The following is a 22,466-nucleotide window of genomic DNA, read 5'->3' as shown; positions in this document are numbered from 1 at the left end:
TTGGTGACCACTGGCAACATGCTTCAAATTCCCGTTCTTTCTCCTTACATTTGAGTGGAACGTTTGAGGGTTGCCTCCTTTAATCTCCTGTTATGATCTCCGTCCCACAGCTACAACTGACTCCCAGTCTAAGCACCACATTCTTGTGGTTGAGATGGATTCTGCTCCTTTTGCATTGGTGATGAGAAAGGTCAGATGGTAATGACGACGTTCTAACGTGATCTTCCCCTCCACAGGAGCAGATTGGCATCATCATGGTTTGGCTCTGCAGGACCCACATGTTCAGCTGCGTTTCCTGGAATAAGCTGGAACCTGAGCTTTGAAAGCCACACCATGGAATGCTTGTAGTATCCCGCTTCGCCTCTCGTCCGTCCACCCCGCCAGGAATTAGAAACACAAAGTGAGACACAAACAACTGAGGAGGTCCCTTCCATCGCTGCCTCTGATCTGTTGTCCTGGAGACTATCTAGGTCACACTTGGAGGTGGTGCTTTTGAGGGTGTAGTTGGGTGAGTGCAGCTTCTCCCTTTTAGAGTAGGTGCCTGCCCTGGGCACTCTGGCAATGAGGCCCAAGACTTTCCCAGCTGCCCCGTATGTGGGCAACACGCGGCAGCGGCTTCAGGAGATTAAGGAGGGCCTGAAGCAGCCGGCCAAGCTGGTGAGCCAGGCTCTGCTTGGGGGGGGCTCCCGGGCCGAGGGCAGCAGGAGCGCAGACTCCAAGGGCGGGAAAGACGCCACCAGCCGGCAGCAGCACCCCCGCCCGCCACAGAAGTTCAACAACTACCAGAACGCTCTGCGAGAAATCCGCAGGTCCCTCATGCCCTTCGCCAACGGGCCAGGAGAGGCTGAGGAGGTGAACCGGCAGATGCTGCAGGAGCTCGTCAACGCCGGCTGTGATCAGGTGAGCCTCACTGTTCATGCTAAGGAAGATGTGGTTGATAAAGGTGTCTTTAAACTCTGACCATGGTTGGAGTTTTAGAAGTGACAGGTTGAAGTCAGAAAAAAGGACTGCACCTCAAGCACAGATGCTCTTCGAGAGTCATCCATGTTTTCTCCATGAACTGGTCTGGAGCAGCTGGAAGCTGCTGATACTTTATATCTCTGCATCATCCAGCTGCACAAGAGTAACCTGTTTATTTCAGAGTTGATCCACTTAGAAGTCATAATGGTCAGGGGTCTCGTTTATCAAACATTGCGTAGAATCCTTACTAAAACCGTACTTAGGCCAAGTAGGTTTGTGACCGATACAACATGGAGTACGCACAGGCTTGTTCTGTGTGAGCACGAAGCGGTACAAGTGATAATTTTATCCTTCTCAGCAGCAGCACTGCAGGTGCTCTCCATGTCCAAAATGTGCGTAAGCCAGGTCCTTAGTCAACTTAAAGTTGTGCATTTTTCCACTAAGTTTTCTTTCATAAATCCCAAAGATTGCGTGGAAAGCTGCTCACGCAGTTTTTCGACCCCGTTTTGTGCGTAAGCAAGCTTGATAAATGAGGGCGCAGGTCTTTAAAATCTAAATTTCCGTTATCGCATGATTGGTAGTACGTCCCATTAATGCTCCGGGGTGGCCATCTTCTCACAACAGAATGTTGTTCCCTCTGCTGGAGCCACTCCGCCTCCTTCAGTCAGGAATTAGAAAATAAAACACCCTAGTGCTTTTGGGTACGACACAATACAAGTCTCTCCTGCCAAGTAGTAACTGGGTTACATAGTAAAAGCTCCAGTGTTGAAATGTCAGGTGGGTTTCTCAATCGGGATGTTTGGGATTTTTCACCCTTCTTCCCACTTTCAGGATATCCAGCAGGCCCGGAAGAGTCAGGAGACTTCCCATGAGTGAAACCTTTTAGCTGCTGCTCATCACTCCCTGTATTAGACCGGGCATCCCCATAAGGACCAGTCTTTCATCAGCTTAAATGTCTGTTATTGTCTAAAATCATTGCCACACAGTTCGAGCTCCAGTTCCTACTTCTGGTCTGAACAGCAACTAGAAACCTCTGAGATCTCCTCAGGATCTTCTCTCTGGGAACTAAAGTAACAGTGAAGCGCCTGGAGCACGTTTGGGGCCCGACCAGAGCAGATGATTAAATCACAGATTGTCCTGTTAGTCCAGTTAAGATCTGGGACATTTGTGGTTTCAAACCCCTGTGATGGAGCGCGGAATGTGAAGAATGCTCCGCTCAAGCCCGTGCACGGCGCTGAGGAGGAGGAGAGCCTACAAACTGATTTCAGCTTGCCACAAAGACCCAGTGTTTGCGCTGCATCTTGTTTCCACATCTGGAACCATGAGGTGCCGCGTTGGAGGATCAGGGGACAAAAGCAGTCTTGGTAATCAGCTCTTTCTCTAAGAGGTAGTTAAACATTAGTGTCAGCATACATTTTATTTCCACCGACCTTTACAGAAGTCAGGGGAAGGTAAATGCTGCTGTCCTGAAAACCAATCTGAGCATCAGGGTCAGTTTCGGTTATATGTTTGAAATGAATCTGAAACGCTCGCAGGCTCCACTTCCTGCTGCAGCGGTGACCTCTTTCTGCACCATTGTGAACGGACCAGAGCAAGGCGGGTCCAGTCAATACAAACAGGAAAAGAACATTCAATGGCAGCAGGGCGGACCAGTTCCTTCTGCTGCAGTCCAGTCTCCACCCAACACGTCGCCTCTCCTCCACCTCCTCTTCCTCTGTCGCTGGTCTGTCTGTAGGACAGCGCTGCTGGGTGTTTGTCCCCGTTTGTTCCTGTCGACTGTGTACAACTCCCCTCGGTCCACCAGGATAAACCTTCTAAACAAAGAAGGTATTAATTCATCTACAGACGAAGACCAGGGCCACTAAAGATTTATTTCTCTGATTTCTGAGATAGAAGTCTAAAATCGTATTAATCTCTTCTGTATATATTGAATGTGAGTGTCTGCAAAAAGAGAAAATATATTATTTTCAATGGGTTGTTGATATTTTTGGAGAATGATGTAAAAAAAGTAAACAACAGATATGAGAGTGGTGTTTTTAGTGTCATTCTGTTCAATTTAAACATGAACAAAATCAAAAGCTGCTTAAATTTGAATTTTTTTTTATTCTATCTATGTTTAAAACTAAGTTTTTAAAGTAATGTTATCCAGAGCGAAGAGCCATTGTAGAAGATCCAAGCAGCCTCAGGTTGTCGATTCCTAAGCTAGGCTAACCTTAAAGGGACATTATGGAAGTTTGACAGCCAAAACATGTATAGCAATAATAAATGTCTTCTTCATACATTCTCCTGCAATGCCCTGGTCCTGTAGAATGAGCCCTGGCATTTTTACTGTGATTGTCTGTTTTTCACAGAAAAAGAGAGCTGCTCGGGTCGAGCAGGCTGCTTCATGCGCGTTCACGCTCAGCCATAGCCCGTAGCATTTGCTATCAGTAGCTTTAGCAGCAGAGAGTGAGGTAGTGCCAACTCAGCGACGTTGTCGCTGTTCCTAACGCCTAGTGATGAACCTAGCTACATTTCTGAGGACCCTTAGCTACTTTCTGTAGAACTTTCTTCTAGATATTTCCTGCAAATTAGCAACAAAATAGCCATTTTCGCTCCGAACTGTTCGTTGAACGTTGTTTCAGCTGTCATCAAGGATATAAAAGTTACAGATACTGTGAATGTTACTAGAGTGTAGCTCACCTTGTAAGATGTTTGACTCCCATGCAGAAGACTTGGGTTCGATTCTGGGTGTGAACATGGTTTATTTAGAGTTTCTTTTTTACATTAATGGTATATTTTTTTATAGTAAAATGCCCAAATTTTTATTTGAGACTCGCCGAATGGCATTGAATTCACAGATAAAAAAGATGTGGATTCAACTTTCATTTTGGAACAATTTTTCAAGCAAGGGAAGGGAATGATCTGAGCATGCAGGAGGACTGACCCATCATAAACCTTTGTCGGCTGTGCTGAAGAGAAAGGTACAGAACCAAATTATTTAATTAATTAGCTGCGTGTTCTCCTGTCCTCTTTCCTCCGGGACACACGCACGCACACACACACACACGGGACTGTCTCAGCTGTCATTTTCGTTAAGGAGTGTGCACGTACAGCATGCGCGCCTCGTGCACGAGCCTACTATTGAAGCTGCCGTTACACTTTTGGCCTGAGGGGGCAATCACGAGCATAACAATTCAAAAGTCCGTAAAGTCCCTTTAACCTGATGTCAGGCTAATGCTACGGTTGGCTGGCGCACATGTAACTCTCTCCACCACTAAACACGTGTTACTGAAGTTTATCTCACTCACTTTTCTTTCTGTAAATGTAGCTTTTTCATTTTTTTTTTCATGCTTCGAGCCCCTGGGACACCCATCAGCATTAGTATTATTAATGTTGTTATTAAACTACCATCAAACAGCTGGAGTCTGTCACCTTGAAACGCTTCCAGCCTGACTCTTATCAGCTGTCCTTGCCTTCCTCATTTTTATGCTTCTCCAGCTGCAGAACACACACCGATGTGGCTTGTTGCATAATCCCGTCATTTATTTATTTATTTTTGAAGGAGGAACTGTTTTTGGGAGGCGGTGAGGGTGGGGGTGGCATGCCGGGCGATGAGATGACAAGAAAAGGAAGGGGATGGAGAGGGCTGCTCTATCTGCGCACTTCTGTCATCCAAGAGGTTTTGTGGACCTTTTTCTGTAACTCCTGAGCATAAAAAGACCGCGAACACGTGAGAGTAGGATACAGTATTTAATGTATGGCGGAGGTCAACAGGCTAGATATGTTGGTGGTGTGTTGGGCTCACCCTGCAATCATCCCTGTGGACACGTCTTATTTTCTTAGGAAAAGGGTGAAGAACTCTGATACTGGCGAGTCCTATCTCCACTACATGTGGTTTTGATTTCCTGGGTCCAGAACTGGAATGTGTTCTAGAACTGGGTCAATAATTTGGCGAAAATCAAAAACACTCCTGCTAATGTTTTCCAGGCTAGTGTGAAGACAAAGAGTGAGTGTAACATAGATGTTAAGGCTGCTTATGATGAGCTAGCCCAGCCTTCAGACCATTATGACAAGAGTGTAAATGTGGCCTGGATACTGAGAGGGAGAAGGCCCGTCCACATCGCAAATAGCTTGAATTCCTGCTTCCTGCATTAAGGAATGTGAGTGAGGAACATCTGTCAACATGGCAACTGGGTTCGGTGGACCCGCCTCCTGACAGCGCGCGCGCACACACACACACACACACACACACACACACACACACACACACACACACACACACACACACACACACACACACACACACACACACACACACACACACACACACACACACACACACACACAGTGTGAAAACAGAGCAACTTTGATTCTGGAAATGGATCTCTAACTCAGAACTGACTTATGCCTGGTTTGATATGTAGATGACCTCTTTATCACCCACTGCCAAAAGGTGTGTGTGTGTGTGTGTGTGTGTGTGTGTGTGTGTGTGTGTGTGTGTGTGTGTGTGTGTGTGTGTGTGTGTGTGTGTGTGTGTGTGTGTGTGTGTGTGTGTGTGTGTGTGTGTGTGTGTGTGTGTGTTGTAAGCATCCACAGCTGATTTAAAGCAACACTAAATACATTTCCCACTAATCCCTCCCACTGGTTGAAAGTAGAAGTAAAACTGTCGTAAACAACCCTAAAGCACCCTGCTGTAGCTAGCACTAACAACAAGCTAATGCTAACACAAGCAAACTGATACCAAATAAGCCACAAAGTAAAAGATCCACACTTTTTAACAAAAAATATTACAAGTCCGAAAGCAACAAAGCCAGGTCACCATCAGTCTGTGGTAGAGGTAGAGACCTCCCCTTTAGTGTTCCTACCTGAGCTAAAAAAGGTGTTAAGGTTAGGGTCCAGTCAGCAGAGGGCTGCAGAGTGATGTCTGATGGGAAGTTGTTCAGGTCTGTGGCCGAAGAACCACTGGAACCTAGCCTGGCAAGCCAGACTAAATAAATGTATTATTTAGTCTGGCAACGCTCCATTGACGGCTCTCGGTTGTGGGGCGGGTTCTACCGTTGTCTTTCAAATGATCTCCGCATGCTACTGGACAATGAATGTGACATACTCACCGCAACAGCTATCAGTAAATGAGGCGGTCCGCAGTTGAAGAAGGAGAAAACACATAATTTTTTCTTTAAAAAAGCACTTAAATACATCTATCTGCTCCTAATGAAGCCCAAGTTCTAATAATCCAAAATTGATGTAAAAGCCGTTTCAAACGAGCTGTCGCCATCTTGTTTCACTCTGTTGCATCATCCCACCCACCAGGCATACAGAGTGCCCTGATTGGCCCACAAAGCGGATAAAGCTCTGTGATTTGTTCACTAAGCAGATAGAGCACTATGATTGGCCCACCATTATGGACCAATCACAGCTCTTTGTGTTTGAAACCCCTCTAGAGAGCTGTGATTGGCCAGCCAGAATGCTGCTGGGGGCTGCAGAGGTTCCAGTGGAGCATTCCTAGACCAAACTTTGCAAAGCAAGAATTTGGTCTAGTTCACTAGGCTAACTGGAACCAGTTTGAAAGCAAAAGTGTTAAAAACTCTCCAGTGTGGCTTTGATGTTTGGAGACCGCTGCCACTATCAGACCACCTTAGCACTGGCTATCACCCAGCTGAGTTATGCAGATATGAAGAAGAAGAAGAAAATATCATTTCTATAGCGCCTCAAGATAAAAATCACGAGGCGCTTCACAAAAACAAAAAATGTAAAAATATAAAAAAGCATTTAGAAAATGTTTAAAAATATTTAAAATGAGCAAAAACGGCCAATTGTGATTAAAAAAATGTTAAGAAAGAGAGAGAGTGAACAGGAAAGAGGGAAATCAGTAGATCCTGAGGAAGGTGGAATAGGTGGGAGAGCAGAATAAAGAGAGAGTGGTGAAGAAGGTCATACAAAAGCCAGCTTGAACAAGTGAGTCTTCAGCTGCTTTTTAAAGGAGACCACTGAGTCCACTGATCTCAGGCTCAGGGGGAGAGAGTTCCAGAGTCTGGGGGCCACAGCAGCAAATGATCTGTCACCTTTGGTCTTTAGCCTGGTGCGCTGCACAACCAGTAGGCTTTGATCACTGGACCTCAGGGACCTGCTGGGGGTGTAGGGACTAAAAAGATCACCAATGTAAGATGGTGCTTGTCCATGTAAGGCCCTATAGACCAGAACCAAGATCTTGAAATGATCCTAGCAGCCAGTGAAGCTGGAGGAGAAGCGGGGTGATGTGGGTGTGTTTGGAGGACTTGGTCAGAAGCCGAACACAGGCATTCTGAACCACCTGTAGACAGTTCAGGGAGGTTCTGCTCAGACACGTGAAAAGAGAGTTACAGTAGTCTAAGCGTGAGGAGATGAAGGTGTGGATAGCTGTCTCAAGTTCAGAGCAGGACAGAATGGGACTCAGCTTAGCAATGTTCCTGAGATGGAAGAAGGAAGAGCGAACAAGAGAACTGACATGAGAATCCAGGGTGAGAGCTGGGTCAAAGGTCATGCCAAGATTTCTGACAGAAGGTTTGGTGTGAGAAGCAAGCTGACCAAGAGAGTCTCTGACTTCGGGAACCAGCTTGTCTGGGGCACAGATGAGGATCTCAGTCTTATCTTCATTCAGCTGAAGAAAGCTCCCAGCCATCCAGGTTTTGATAGAGTCTAAGCAGGTGTGTAACAGCTGCAACTTAGACATCTCATGGGGCTTAAAGGAGATGTACAGTTGGATGTCATCTGCATAAAGATGGTTGGAGATTCCTTTGAAGGAGCTCAGAATGTGCTGAAGAGGAAGCAGATAGAGGAGGAAGAGCAGAGGCTCCAGCACAGAACCTTGTGGGACACCATGGGTAAGAGAGGTGGTGGAGGACCTAAACGTGGAGACGGCCACAGAAAAGGAGCGCTCTGAGAGATGAGAGGAGAACCACTCCAGAGCAGATCCTGATAGGCCTACCCAGTCTCTCAGCCTCTCCAGTAGCAGGTGATGGTCAACAGTGTCAAAGGCTGCAGTCAGGTCCAGCAGGACCAGACCAGAACAGTCCCCTGCATCACTGTGAGTCAGAAGGTCATTTGAGACCCTAAGAAGAGCTGTTTCAGTAGAATGAGCTCTACGATGAGCTAAAATGTGCACAAATTGAAATTGTCTTCTGTGCTTTTTATAGCTGGCTTTCTATCCTAAATGTAAAATGTCTACTGAAGTCACAGTTGTGTTTACAGAACTGAGTAGTTGTGATCTGCAGTGAAAATGAAGCGCCTCCATCCGAGAACAGTTTATCACCAAAACACCATGAGGTTTACATGGAGGGGTGGAGCCTGACTTTAACTTTCAGCTGTTTCCTGTTTGTTCTGATGTACATCCTGTCGTAGGTTCAGAGTCGTTATTGACTCGCTGCAGCTGATATCTTCAGCTTCTAAATCGGTGTTTTTCAGGCTTTATTCAACAAAATCTGCTCGAGTAGAAATCAGTGCAACATTTTCTCTATTGTTCCCCAGTTTGGGCTTTCAGGGTAACAATAAAAGCCTTTTCCTTTGTGATCTATCTAATACAGACTGATGAGAACATTTAAACCAAGCAGAGGTCCGACCGGACAGGTTCAGAGAAAACGAGGACAGAGACTGAAGAGAAAAGGACAAAATGTGATGGGCGGCTCTGGCAGCTAGTTCTGTTCCTGGGCTACACAGGAATGTAACACACACACACTGACGTGTACACACAGGAAGCACATAAACAGTGCGGGGGTGGGGGGTCTGGGCTCAGAGACTTAAAGGTACAAGCCACGGCGATGGACACAGAAGGTCCATGTCCTCTGTGTTTTCACGGCGCTACGTGGGTCTGATGGGCAGTCTGTCTGAGAAACAGTCGGCTCAGAAGACTGCTCCTCTGGGACAAATCGTCTCCCGCCATCTGTTGCTCTCTTGTCCTGCACAGAGGACAGATTTGTTGCATAACATTGTGGCCACATGTGGTTTATTACAAGGAGAATCTGTTAAGATCATATTGGAGAATAAGGCATGCACACGTTCCATCGGATGCAGTCCTGTCCAAAGTGCGGCCCGGTGGCTGTCTGCGGCCTTCTGAATTCTTTTTTGTTGCCCCTGCTTGCTTTTCTAGTCTGTTGGAAATTTGTCTCCAACAGCCTTTAGATCTAGTTCAGATCTTTTTATGGGTAATATTAAATTTTACTGATCTGAGGCCATTTTTGAGCAGTAGAAATAAAAAAAAACGCACCATAAATTCATTGAAGCAGGTCTTTGGGGACTTTGAATTTGACTAGTTTGGGCCTTTTCCTGTCACCCCAGATCTAGAGTATCATTTGGCCTAAATAATTTAGCCCGTAAGCATGTTTTAGATGTTTTCTAACCTGTAATCACAGGTCTCTGTTCCCGCTATACATGCTGGGATATCACCTGTAGTAGGTGGGGGGCTGGGACAGGCAGCAGGAGCGCTGGTGTCACACAGCATGGCCGAGGTCTGCGTTGACATATCGGGACAGTGAGGTCATAAAGCCATCGGAGAGGATTTCCTCCTCTAGGTGTGGTCACGTAGTTCATGCTGTTTGTCTTGTTTTCTGGTGTTTTTTTGTTAACCACCATGACAAAAACATGTAGTTCATGGAGCTGAAGGCAGCTCTGGTGTTTCAGTCTGCAAATATGTCCTCAAAAATGTATGAAGACAACAGAATACATGCATATCAACATGGAGCAGTAAATTCTGTGAGTACTGTGTAATGTGTTATTTCTTATTGGTGTATAATTAAATTCAGAGGGGATAAAACAGCCACCGCCTGCATGTGGAGACCTTGTTCTAAGCTGGTTTTAACTCTGTCTGTTGAGGGAGCTCTTACTGAGCCTGGTTGATCTTTATGCAGATAAACATTTGTGCTTCTGCTCATTCAGGTGTCATTTAAAGGGGCATTATGGAAGTTTGACAGTCAAAACATGTATAGAAATAATAAATGTCTTCATACATTCTCCTGCAATGCCCTGGTCCTGTAGAATGAGCCCTGGCATTTTTACTGTGATTGCCTGTTTTTCTGTAAAATCACAGAAAAAGAGAGCTGCTCGGGTCGAGCAGGCTGCTTCATGCGCGTTCACGCTCAGGCATAGCCCGTAGCATTTGCTATCAGTAGCTTTAGCAGCAGAGAGTGAGGTAATGCCAACTCAGCGACTTTGTCGCTGTTCCTAACGCCTAGTGATGAACCTAGCTACATTTCTCAGCACCCTTAGCTACTTTCTTCTAGATATTTCCTGCAAATTAGCAACAAAATAGCCATTTTCGCTCCGAACTGTTCTTTGGTTTGACGTTGTTTCAGCTGTCATCAAGGATATAAAAGTTACAGATACAAAGGATGTCACTGGCGCTTTAGCTCACCTAATAAGACGTCGGACTCTCGTGCAGAAGACCTGGGTTCAATTCTGGGTGTGAACATAGTTCATTTAGAGTTTTTTTTTTTTTACATTAATGGTGTATTTTTTTACAGTAAGATGCCCAAATTTTTATTTGAGACTCGCCGTACGGCATTGAATTCACAGATGAAAAAGATGTGGGTTCAACTTTCATTTTGGAACAATTCTTCAAGCAAGGGAAGGGAATGATCTGAGCATGCAGGAGGACTGACCCATCATAAACCTTTGTCGGCTGTGCTGAAGAGAGAGGTACAGAACCAAATTATTTAATTAATTAGTTGCGTGTTCTCCTGTCCTCCGGGCCACACACACACACACACACACACACACACACACACACACACGACTGTCTCAGCTGTTATTTTCGTTAAGGAGTGTGCACGTACAGCATGCGCGCTTCGTGCACGAGCCTACTATTGAAGCTGCCGTTACGCTTTTGGCCTGAGGGGGCAATCGCGAGCATAAAAATTCTAAACTCCGTAAAGTCCCTTTAAGTAAAATATTGCCGTATTTGATCACCTTTAATTGTTTTTGTCCGAGTGATTACATCTAAATAAATCACCTGCGTTGTGATCATTGACCTCATTGATGGTTCTGTTAGCTTTGTTGTGTTTAGGACTTCAGCATGTTTGTGTTTTTTAGGAAATGGCGGTGCGAGCGCTGAAGCAGACGGGCAGCAGGAATATTGAAGCAGCGTTGGAGTACATCAGTAAAATGGGCTACCTTGACCCTCACAACGAGCTCATTGTTCGTGTCATTAAACAGACGTCGCCGGGTATGAACACCCAGCTGGTGGCTTATTATTTACAGCTTTTACTGGATGATGAGAAGACGTTTTTGTTGAGCATGACATCTGTGACCTCCTTCCATGTTGCAGGTAAAGCAGGGATGCAAAACACAATGGACCATCGGCCCACCTTAGAGGTTCCAGGTGAGGCAGGTGCCATGCCTCCTTATCACCAGATGGGGGCTTCCATGTATGACGGGGTTGCAGGTTATGGACCTGAGGGGGAGATGACCAGGCCTTACATGGGTGCCCCCCCTGTTATGAACTACATGATGCCCCCTTCCAGTGCAGCTCAGGGTGCTGCAATAGGGAATCCAATGGGTCGGCCCCCTAGCATGGGCAGCTATCCGCCTGTGATGCCTACCCAAGGCAACCCGGGTAGCACCATGTACCCCCCAGGGGCTCAGCAGAAGGGCTACCCTGGCAGCATGGAGCAGCACGGGCCCATGATGAGCTACAACGTCCCGGGCCAGCCTTTGCAGCTCCAGCCACAGCCACCAGGGGGCCCTGTTCCAGGGCCACACTATGATTATGGCCATCCCAGGCAGCACATGATGGAGCCTGCAGGCTACGGAGTCAAGAGGACTCCTTCTTTCCAGAACAAGATGCAGCCACCACCTATGGCCCCTCCAGACAACTACATCAACATGCAGGGGAAAGGGGGAATGGTTCAGAATGGGCCGGGGGGAGGAGCAGGTGGATACCCCACTAACATGTACCTTTCTCCTCACTCCCACCCCCGACAAGCCAGCCCCACATCCCACCCGGTCCATATGATGTCCCGCTCCCCGGGCGGAGTGGCAGCTTTGGGCCCCGACTTCTCAGATCTGGCCCAGATGACCCCCTCCAGGGCCAGCCTCAACCTAGACCTGTATGACCATCATTGGGGGGGGCCTCCAGTTCCTGAAGGGGCCCCTCCATCCAGGCAAGCCCAGCCCCAGGGCCCGTTTCGGGGGGAAGTACGTGTGCCCAGCAGGACTAACTCCTTCAACAGTCGTTCTGCAGGTCCAAACGCTGTCCGACCCACGATGGCTGCACCCCCCACTGCTGGGAAACAGGACTCCTCACTGGGCCCTCCAAACACCATCACAGCTGTAACCTCCCCACCTATCCAGCAGCCAGTCAAGAGCATCCGTGTAATGAGACCAGAGCCCAAGACTGCAGTGGGACCGTGCCACCCTGCCTGGATGACTGCTCAAGCCCAGGATGCAGCAGAACCTCTGACCTACATGCCGGAGGAGACCTACCCACTAGATCCTGTACAAGAGCCACGCTGTCCTCCTCCACCTTACCCGAAAAATCTGCTCATGTCTGGAGCAGCTGGAGAGCCTGGGGTCCTGGAGGGAGCAGGTGCACCAGACCCGAGCAATCCCGCTACCAGAAGCACACACAGTGGCAGCGGGGGGAGTGGAAAGGCCGAAGACGGCCAGCAGCTCAAAGAGAAGACAAAGGTCAGCAAGGGAGAGAAGACGGTGAAGGACAAGAAGCAGATCCAGACGTCCCCTGTGCCTGTCAGAAAGAACGGACGGAACGAAGAAAAGAGGGAGTCTCGCATCAAATCCTACTCCCCCTTCGCCTTCAAATTCTACATGGAGCAGCACATAGAGAACGTGATGAAGACCTACCAGCAGAAGCTCAACCGCAGGCTTCAGCTGGAGCAAGAGATGTCCAAGGTAAGATAACAGAGCTTACTGCTCATTTAAAACCAGTTCAGTCGTGTTTTTGGCACAAAATGACAAACCCAGGTCAGACCACTGGCTTCAGCTTGACCCTCCTCTTCTCTGCCCAGGCTGGCCTGTCGGAGGCAGAGCAGGAGCAGATGAGGAAGATGCTGAACCAGAAAGAGTCCAACTACAACAGGCTGCGCCGTGCCAAGATGGACAAGTCCATGTTTGTCAAAATCAAGACTCTGGGTATTGGTGCTTTTGGTGAAGTGTGCCTCACGCGTAAAGTAGACACATGCGCACTTTATGCCATGAAAACACTGCGCAAGAAAGATGTCCTCAATCGCAACCAGGTGATTTATTATGCATTTACTCTATTACTGATGAATTAGTGATTGGTGAGCATCAATCAGAGAAGTCCTAACGAGTGTTTCTGGTGCAGGTGGCCCATGTGAAAGCAGAGCGCGACATCCTGGCAGAGGCAGATAACGAGTGGGTGGTGCGTCTCTACTACTCATTCCAGGACAGAGACAGCCTCTACTTTGTGATGGACTACATCCCCGGAGGAGACATGATGAGTCTGCTCATCCGGATGGGGGTCTTCCCTGAGCCTCTGGCACGCTTCTATGTGGCCGAGCTGACGCTGGCCATCGAGAGCGTCCACAAGATGGGCTTCATCCACCGCGACATCAAGCCGGACAACATCCTCATCGACCTGGACGGGCACATCAAGCTGACTGATTTTGGTCTCTGCACAGGCTTCCGCTGGACACACAACTCCAAGTACTACCAGAAAGGTCAGGCAGGCAGTGAGAACGTGAGATTTGGTTTTGTTTAAACGAGCACGCAGGGACAACGAAGCTACAGAGTCTAGACGGGCTTCTGCTGCTGAGTTTGTGTCTGAACCAGATGATGCTGAATGGTTGTTTCTACTCTTTTGTCCTCAAGGGAGTCACGTAAGGCAGGACAGCATGGAGCCCAGTGACTTTTGGGATGACGTCTCCAACTGTCGCTGCGGCGACCGGCTGATGACCCTGGAGCAGCACTCCAACCGCCTTCATCAGCGCTGCCTGGCTCACTCGCTGGTGGGAACGCCTAATTACATCGCACCCGAGGTTCTGCTGCGCAAAGGTCAGTCTGAAGGATGATGGCTGCCGAGGCAGGAAGGACCCGTTTAACATAAGGCCATCATGTCCCCACTAGGGTTGTCACGGTGGGACAATTTCACCTCACGGTTATTGTGACCACAATTATCACGGTTTTCGGTATTAAGGCGGTATTTTTTTTAAACGTGTTACATTTTCAGACAACTAAACAAACCCTGTACATCGGGAAAATATTGTCCTCGGTTTGTGTCCTTCCAGTGAGCTTTGTAGATGTGGGAAAATGTCATCAGGCAGTAATCATTGTTAAATTCTTGATTATTCTCGGAGAGAGACCAACTCTTATCTGCCCCTGGGAGCCCCGTAATGCGTAGCGTCATTTCAACATGGGGGTGTCCGCGACACGGTTTATATGCAGGTAGCGGCGCAGCGGCTGCTTTATATAGCGACTCGTTGCATTCTCCCTCAACCCAAATCTTCGGATCACGCATTTTAGCTAAAACGTTAGCTTGCCTTGTGTTGACTGTAGAGTTGTGGGTGATGGTCACGCAGATGTGTCATGAGATGTGAAGCGTTGCTGCCTTTCACAGACACTTTTTCTGCACGTGCTGCAAACAGGATAGCCGTCTTCTATCAGCTGTCCCTCGGCATTCTTCAAATATCCAAAATATGCCCGTACTTCCCCCTTTGTCTTCTTTGAGGGATAATAAATGCCCTGAGTGCTGCTGTCTCCTCCTTTGGCCATTATTTCAGCTTTAGCTTCAAGAAAGTTTTGGTTGTAAACAACAAAGTGCGCATGTGCCGCCGGCAACTTCAGCAGATGATACGGTGGCTGGTAAGGGTCACCGCGCTGACACCGCAGCCACGGTAATCCACCGAGATAATATATGTTTTTAAAAACAAGACGGTTTTTATTATTGTCAACTTTTTTACCGGGGTTTACCGCTACACCGGTTACCGTGACAACCCTAGCCCCCACTGGTTGGAACATGATACCAAGTCCTGGTTTATTCAGTCATTTAGTGACAGGATAAGAAAAGAAGTGATCTTTATGGTCTTGGGTGTCCTTTTTTTTTTTGTGTGTGTGTGTGTGTGTGTGTGTGTAGGTTACACTCAGTTGTGTGACTGGTGGAGTGTGGGAGTGATCCTTTTTGAGATGTTGGTGGGACAGCCGCCCTTCCTCGCTTCAACGCCTACAGAGACTCAGATTAAGGTTGGTAGAAAAAGGAAATACATCTTTTTTATTCTCTCCATGTAATAATCTGATTATTGAGGTCATATCCATGTCAGTAAGTGATGGTAGGAATTGAGAGATCTGCTAATCGCTAGACCAAGGTAATGTAGCAACCCTCAGCATCTGCTGCTGTCTTCATGGGTGTTTGTCAGCAAACCTGGAACCAGCTGTATGGATCTGTAGTTTAACGTTTGTGTATGTGCTGTTGATGCAGCCAGCCCTAAACCTAGTTTTGTCTAACTAACCAAGACGGTTTAATTGCACTTTTAAAGGAAACCACGTTTGACAGTAGTTCCTGGTAAAGTGTTCAGGATATCTCCTTCGGTTCCCTCCCAGTGGTGTGCTTTTGTCTCATTGAGGATGAAATGTTTAAACATTTTAACTCGACGTGTGTTCCGGACTTGTCTTTGCAGGTCATAAACTGGGAAAGCACACTACAGGTGCCTCCGCAGGTCAAACTGAGCCCAGAGGCTGTGGACATCATCGGTCACCTCTGCTGTTCTGCAGAAGACCGCCTGGGTGCCAACGGTGCCGGAGAGATAAAGGCCCACCCCTTCTTTGCTGAGGTGGATTTCTCCAGCAATTTGCGGCAGCAACTGGCACCTTACCGTCCCAAGATCGCCCACCCGATGGACACGTCTAACTTTGACCCGGTGGAGGAGGAAGGAGGCCCAGGAGCATGGAGTGACAGCGGGGACAGCACCCGAGCCTTGGACGTACTGTGTTCGCCACACGGAAAGCACCCGGAGCACGCCTTCTACGAATTCACCTTCCGCAGGTTCTTTGATGACAATGGCTGCCCCTTCCGCTACCCGAAACCCCTCGAGGCTCACGAGGTGTCACCAGGCTTCAGCGGAGCAGCCAGCTTGGGCCCAGAGGAGGAGGACAAGGAGGGTCTGGAGGAGGAGGAGGAGGAAGATGATGAGGAGGAGGAGGAGGGAGAGCAAGGGGAGGGATGTGAGCCAGTGTATGTTTAGAGCTTTACCGCAACAGGTTGTATCTAACACTGCTCCTCCCCCTCCTCTCGTGTGTGTGTGTGTGTGTGTGTGTGTGTGTGTGTGTGTGTGTGTGTGTGTGTGTGTGTGTGTGTGTGTGTGTGTGTGTGTGTGTGTGTGTGTGTGTGTGTGTCACACACACCTGGGTTGTGGAATTATAAAGGAGCAGGATGGATGACATCACCACCGTGTGGAGTATGTAGTGCACTCCTCATGGATAACTTGACTCTTGTGATCCGGGACCAAGAAGCGACCTTTTGCATGTGACCAACTGGGAGAGGAGGCTGATCCAGAATCAGTTGGCTAACGATGCTGGAGCTGCACGGATGTCTGGGTTTAGTGTGAGGACCGGCTCTGGTTCCTCCAGCAGTTTCTCGTCTCATTCCTTCCAGCTGTGGGTCTTACGGGTGAATGAAACCCCTCCTCAGCGACCTGGACCAGGAGCTACTTCCTGTTCTGTCTGAGCTGCTTTACTTTTTTAGGATGGCACACAGCAGTAGGAGGAGTGGAACCAGTTTACCTGTTAGTTGTGCCTCTTTCACAGCTACTGCAAAATAAGCTAAAGATACATAAGCACACATGCCTGCCTAAACGGTGTCGTCCGTGCTGAGTGAGGAAAGGCAGTTAGATTTCATGCTGGTTTCTGGTGTCTGTTACACACACTTAATTCACTTTCTCAGTGCTGACTTTGGATTTGGCTAAGAAAAAGAGACAGACTTTATACGTGCTGGAAATCAGCAGTTTCCTGACGGATCAGTGCTTTGTAACATCACAACATTTATGCTTCTCTCCTAAATAATCCATTTTGTTTACTTTGTGATCTTTATTCTCTCAAAGTTAAAGAACTGAGAACTCAAGGAATGGGAGCCAGAGCTGTGCAGGCCTGAGCCTGTTGGGGTGGATGATGCTTCAGATTGAAATCTAATCACACACACACACACATATGCAATTTTTCACCAAGATGCACAATTGTACAGCTACTTTGCAAAGATCAGTCCTGCAGCTGCAGCTTCACCTATTTCCTGTACAGAGGCAGTAGGAACTTGTCCTTACAGCAGCCAAACGTGACGGTTTCACTAAGTGCAATACAAAAACTACATTATGTGTGTATAGAGTTCTAAACACATTTTATCCCTTTGAACGTTTAGACCTGAACTGTATATTTATGGTTTATGTGTGTGTGTTAAACTTCAGTTACACCATGCTGCTTGATATTGTGGTTAATATTATTTACATATTGCTATTGGCTGCATTCTTTTGTTGTTGTGGTCTAAAGAAATGTTGGCTGAAGTGTGTTTGTGTGCCTTTCTAAGTGAGCCTTGTGTGTTACGAAGGAGACGACTGATGATGATGTGAGGTGGGTTCCTGGTCCTCTGCAGCTGGGCGGGCCCTGACTGTTGAGGACAGGATATGTCTGGTTTTTGAGAGAGAGAGAGAGAGAGGATGGCTTCTAGATATGTTAATGGGACATGAAAAGCTTAATCTAATATACAAAGCTTCTAAAAGTGGTGCATTCTCTTTTATTTATCCAAAATGACCGCTAATTAGTTTTGGGTCTATTTTTGCTAGAGGTGTGCCATGCTCTGTGTCTGAGCGCCTCTGCAGACGATGCTTACATCTGTTCATTTTTATGCTTCTTGACAATCAAACAGTAACCTTTTTTTTTGTTTTGTTTTTTTATGAAACAATATCCAACTGTTTCAGCAGTATTCTGAATTTCACTTGTGGGTTATTAAAGCAAGTCAGTTCTCTGGGTGATGTGTGGTTTTGCTTGACAATGTTTTATTTTTTATAAATGTGTGTTTTCTATCATGCAGCACAATCTTAAAAGATGCTTTTCTTATTTCTATCCCTTTTCCACAGACCTCTTCCTTTTATCTGATGCGAGGAGGCTGACGGAGCATGCTCAATGTTTCATTCACTCGCTGTTTACATACAACACTCATTCCTCTTGTTCTCCTTGGTGACTATTTAGTCAGCAAGTAGAAATTGAAGAAGCAGAGAATAACCGGACTGTTAAAACAACTGATGATTGGTAGTTTTTACACTTGAGGGCTCTGGTGGAAACGCGTGCAGGTGTTTCCAAACCCTTTCTGTGTTGCTTCAACTGAGTTTTTTGTTCTCACATCAGTTTTGCTGCGTGGTGAACCTTAGAGAATATTGTCTTTTCATGATGGAGAAGCAGATTTGTTGCATGGCTGCATGAGAACTGTGTAAACTCATTACGAAGTAACCGTTACAACGGTGTTATTTATAAATGCGTTAAACTGGACGGAAGCCAATGTTCTGCGTGTAAACATAGCTACCAAACAAAGATGTCTGCTACAAGCCAATCACAACGCTGGTGCTGCTCCGTCACTCCTACACATCACATTTGTCTTTCACTCCGTCGCTCCTGCTTCTCTTATGCTGCTTTGACTACATTTCCCACCCACGCCGATGAGGACGGTCTTCCCCATGGGGGGAAACATCTCTCTGCTGTGTGTGTGGGTGTGTGTGTGAGAGAGAGAGGTGTTTGGATATGTGCTTTCTGATTCTAATTTTGGAGAATGACAATCTGATTTTTTTTTGTCTTGATTTCCTGGTGTGACTTATTTTTATATCATTTTGTATTTCTACTCCACAGTTTTTGGTTTTCTCCTCGTGTGATACAGTTCTGTTACTCATTAGTTTATATTTAATACAGATATACATATTTTTTGTATCTTTTTCCCCCTTTTTTTCAGTTTCACTAATGGTAAAAATCCATGAATACACAGTATTATATATGTAATTTCAACAGGTATCTCTTTTTTACATTATGTATGAACAGTGAAATTGTATAAATGCTTTAATTGTTGTTCTGGTTGTGTGTAAAATGTATGTATAAATTAAATTAACCAACTCTGACTTGTGTGCATTCATATAAAAACATCACACTGAAGCTGCCATTGTATTAGATGTGCTTATCATCCAAAAAGTTGGTTTAAAATATTAGTTGTAAACTGATCATGAAATATTCACTGTTTATTCGTTCCAAACATGGGCATAGGTCAAACAGGAAGTGACAATCGTTTTTATGAAGAGTTCTACTAAACCTTTTTATTGTTTGTTCTTACGTTTTTTTTTTTTAGCTCTAATGAAAATCTGAATTGGTAACAAAACTTCTGTTCATGATAAAGCGCGGTTTTATGGGTTTTAGTCCGACTACGCTTTTTATAAACCCGGTTTATGCTAATGAACAGATGTTAGCCGAAAAAGGTACCCTTGCCGTGGGAAGAGCCTTACGCATTTCATGAGAATATATACCCCTTGGTATTCTTGATAAGAAAAGTTTCAGACACGGTCAAGGAAACGAGGTGTCTTGCTCATGTTTGAAACATGTGTATTATGAAAGTAAACTGATAAATGTGACCCACAAAGCGAAAACTGCCTCGAAATGACTTTTCCCGCGCCGAGGGGTGAGTTTTTGTTGGTGATGGTGCTTTTTCCGGCACAACAGCATCCAAGCAGCGGCGCGATCAGGTCACGTGACGAGAGCGCGTGGCGCGTCATTGGAAAGGGACGATGATGGCGGCGCTCGGTGCACCAGAAGTGATCACACAACTGGAAAATGCTGCTAAAGTTTTAATGGTGAGAAATTCATTCTTGTTTTACAGACACCGCGGGGATACCGCACACATTTTAACCCCGTTTCTGGTGGAGTTTGGCGGTCAGGGATTCTCTAGGGTGTTTAGTTATAAATGTTTTCATGTTAGTAACGGCTGTGAGCGATGTGTGGCGCAGCGCCTCGCTTGGCTCCATCCCGAAAGAGGAAAAAAAAACTACATAAAATCCACTTTTGTCCTCCAGTTTCAACAGCTCTGTATTTATCTTCACATTTCGTCCATCCTTTACATTTAGCCCACGACTGGACGCTTTTAAAGCGATTGTCACTTGGTTTTCCAGAAAGTTCAGCCGTTCTGCGCTTATTTGGTTAAATCAAGTTTTCTGGACTCTCGTCTCCATATAAACACACGGATTGGGTTTGCTCTGGTAGCTTTAGCTCATCACCTCCTTATACCTCATTAGCTCCCCATTAGCCCATCCGCTGGAACAAACTAGACCCTAAAACCGGCCCAGAGCAGGTAGCTAGCCATGTGTGGGATGATGTAGCTCTTTTATGATCTTGATGCTGGTTTGAAACTAAAACTCAACTTTCTAATAATGAAACGATGAGAAAAGCTGCTTTTGTTTGTCGTAGGAAGATGAGCTTCTGTTTAACTTATTCAAATGCAGCAACTGTCTTTACAGTGAGTCCAACTCCTCATCAGTGAGATTTAGTTAATCTGTAGAAAAGCATGATGCTGGGTACAGCTGTGTGTGAAGTGTATCATAAGATGTACTTTCAACTTCCCTTTGAGAATATTCTCATCGAGCTGGCCATGAGATCAGTTATTGCAATGCATTTATTTATTACAGATGTCAGCTTTCTAGTAGATCTTTACTTGGTGAATCTACACAATTAAATACAATTTAGTTAATCTCCTTTGAGAGAAAATGCAAAAAGTTATGTGGAGCTTTATAGAGCTTCATGTGGTTTATTCAGGTGATTTTAATTGTTTTGTGCAGTCAGAACACATCACTACTACCATGTTGGATTGGAACTTCAGGTCAACCGATATTGGTTTGGATGGTCAGCCCATGCCCAGCATCTAGACATTTTCCACCTTATTTTCATGCTAAATTGTAAAAACATCAGCTGATGCACCAGATTTGTGAAGCTGAATCACCTTTTGAATTAAACTAAATGTTCTATCTTAAAGATGTAGCCGAGGATGTTTCTGAATTTCAGGAAAGAACCACCCTCTCCTCGTTTTGGGGGGGAAAAAATGCACATGAGAAAGAACGTCCAGTTATCCTCGTTACAAGTAGCTGCCGGCTTTGCAGCCAACATCTTCTTCTAGCTGTAATCTAAATTTAATTTCTCCAAATAGTATGCCAAACTTTAGCTTACCCGTCGAGCAGAAAACCGGCGACGGAGACATCTGTGGGGAGCCCAACTTTCGCTCTGTGCATGCGCAGGAAGTGAAAACTACCCAGCAACTTACGACGACGGCCTTGCGTTAATGGTTCACCAGAAATGATTGACAGTTAAGAGTACAGGTGGTTCAGATGATCCACCTGGAAGAAAAAGTTCCTTTGCTATACTTTTTAACTTTGTGCACTGCTCAGTGTTAAAGTCAGACACTTGAATAAAGTTAATTTAGAGCATTTATTATGCAGATGTTATCAATGAACATAAATATACTTCTAAATAAAAAATTTGCAACTGCACTGGGCTGCCCAAAGACATGCCCGACTTTAAATTGACGTTACTGAGGACAAATATTGGCCAATGTATAGAAAATGGTAAATATCTGCACATTATGTCAGCCGACCGATATATGTATATATATATATATATATTAGGGATGTAAGAAAATATCATGATGGCAATATATCGTGATATTTTTCCCAGCAATATTATATCGATATTCAAAAGCCGTGTATCGGAAATATCGATATGGCAATATATCGTGATATTTTTTCCTGAGATTATTACATCGATATTCAAAAGCTGTGTATCTAATTCCTGAAAGAATTTACATGCAAACATTTGTGTATTTTCTTTTCGTTTTGCGCAATTCAATCGCCACCCGCTAGTTGGCAGCAGTGTGCAACAAGTTTTGTTTCCACCACTGAAATGTAAATCCCTCCATCATGGTTCAGATACCTCATGTTAAACATGTTACGTATCAGTTTGGACTGTTTATTGAACATTCTTACAATAAATTCAGTAAAAAAAATGCTTGTAACGTCTGACTGAATGTATCGCAATGTATCGTGATATATCGTATCATCTCCCCTGTATCGTGATATGTATCGTATCGCCAGAATTTCAAAAATACACATCCCTAATATATATATATATATCCCTAGTTGGCATTATAAGACAGTAGGTGTTGATCTGAAGATTTGAGGTGTGTAACAACTTCATTCACCATATCAGAGAGGAAGAGGAAAATCTCTACTTTTTACAGTGTTTGTGATATTGGGCTGCATGGTTGAGCAGTGGGTGACACTGTGGCCTTGCAGAAAGTAGGTTGGAGGTTCAAACCTCGACTGCTGTCGTTCTGTGGGGAACTGGTATACTCTCCCCGTGCATGTATGGGTTTTCTCTGAGTGCTGACACCAAATTGTCCCTAGGTGTGGGTGAGTGTGTGAATGGTTGTTGTTGGACTCTGTGTCCCTGTGATGGACTGGAGACCTGTCCAGGGTGTCCCCAAAGATACTGACTGAGACTCAGCCACATTTGCTCTTTCT

At 45.8% G+C, this 22,466-nt stretch overlaps 2 protein-coding genes across 3 annotated transcripts in view; both read left to right on the top strand.

Annotated features, from left to right (window-relative positions):
- The first annotated feature begins 337 nt into the window (after positions 1 to 337).
- Positions 338 to 16,266, top strand: lats2 (large tumor suppressor kinase 2). 2 transcript variants are annotated; one of them, XM_015965847.3, is made up of 8 exons: positions 338 to 900; positions 11,002 to 11,134; positions 11,237 to 12,819; positions 12,936 to 13,163; positions 13,253 to 13,607; positions 13,759 to 13,941; positions 15,020 to 15,126; positions 15,561 to 16,266. In XM_015965847.3, exons 1-8 carry the CDS (start codon positions 562 to 564, stop codon positions 16,122 to 16,124), a joined length of 3,492 nt encoding a protein of 1,163 aa, XP_015821333.1. In that variant the 5' UTR covers positions 338 to 561; the 3' UTR covers positions 16,125 to 16,266. The 2 variants fall into 2 exon arrangements, with proteins under 2 accessions (XP_015821333.1, XP_070400178.1); XM_070544077.1 differs by lacking the exon at positions 338 to 900 and adding an exon at positions 10,483 to 10,608.
- Positions 16,267 to 19,460: 3,194 nt separating this feature from the next.
- The window catches only part of xpo4 (exportin 4), a 68,970-nt gene continuing 65,964 nt past the window's right edge, over positions 19,461 to 22,466 (top strand). Inside the window, exon 1 of the mRNA XM_054746613.2 lies at positions 19,461 to 19,754. Within this exon, the coding sequence (XP_054602588.1) occupies positions 19,689 to 19,754 (66 nt within the window). The 5' untranslated portion in view covers positions 19,461 to 19,688. The remainder of the gene's footprint in view (positions 19,755 to 22,466) is intronic.

This window comes from Nothobranchius furzeri, chromosome 14 (genome assembly GCF_043380555.1).
Source record: "Nothobranchius furzeri strain GRZ-AD chromosome 14, NfurGRZ-RIMD1, whole genome shotgun sequence".
In the NCBI taxonomy this organism is placed as follows: domain Eukaryota; kingdom Metazoa; phylum Chordata; class Actinopteri; order Cyprinodontiformes; family Nothobranchiidae; genus Nothobranchius; species Nothobranchius furzeri.
This window is presented reverse-complemented; position numbering and strand designations above follow the sequence as displayed.

Coding starts and splice junctions, on each gene's coding strand:
- lats2 (XM_015965847.3), top strand. CDS start 562: ATGAGGCCCAAGACTTTCCCAGCTGCCCCGTATGTGGGCAACACGCGG. Junction 13,608..13,758: donor CTCCAAGTACTACCAGAAAG/GTCAGGCAGGCA, acceptor TTTGTCCTCAAG/GGAGTCACGTAAGGCAGGAC. Junction 15,127..15,560: donor CTACAGAGACTCAGATTAAG/GTTGGTAGAAAA, acceptor TTGTCTTTGCAG/GTCATAAACTGGGAAAGCAC.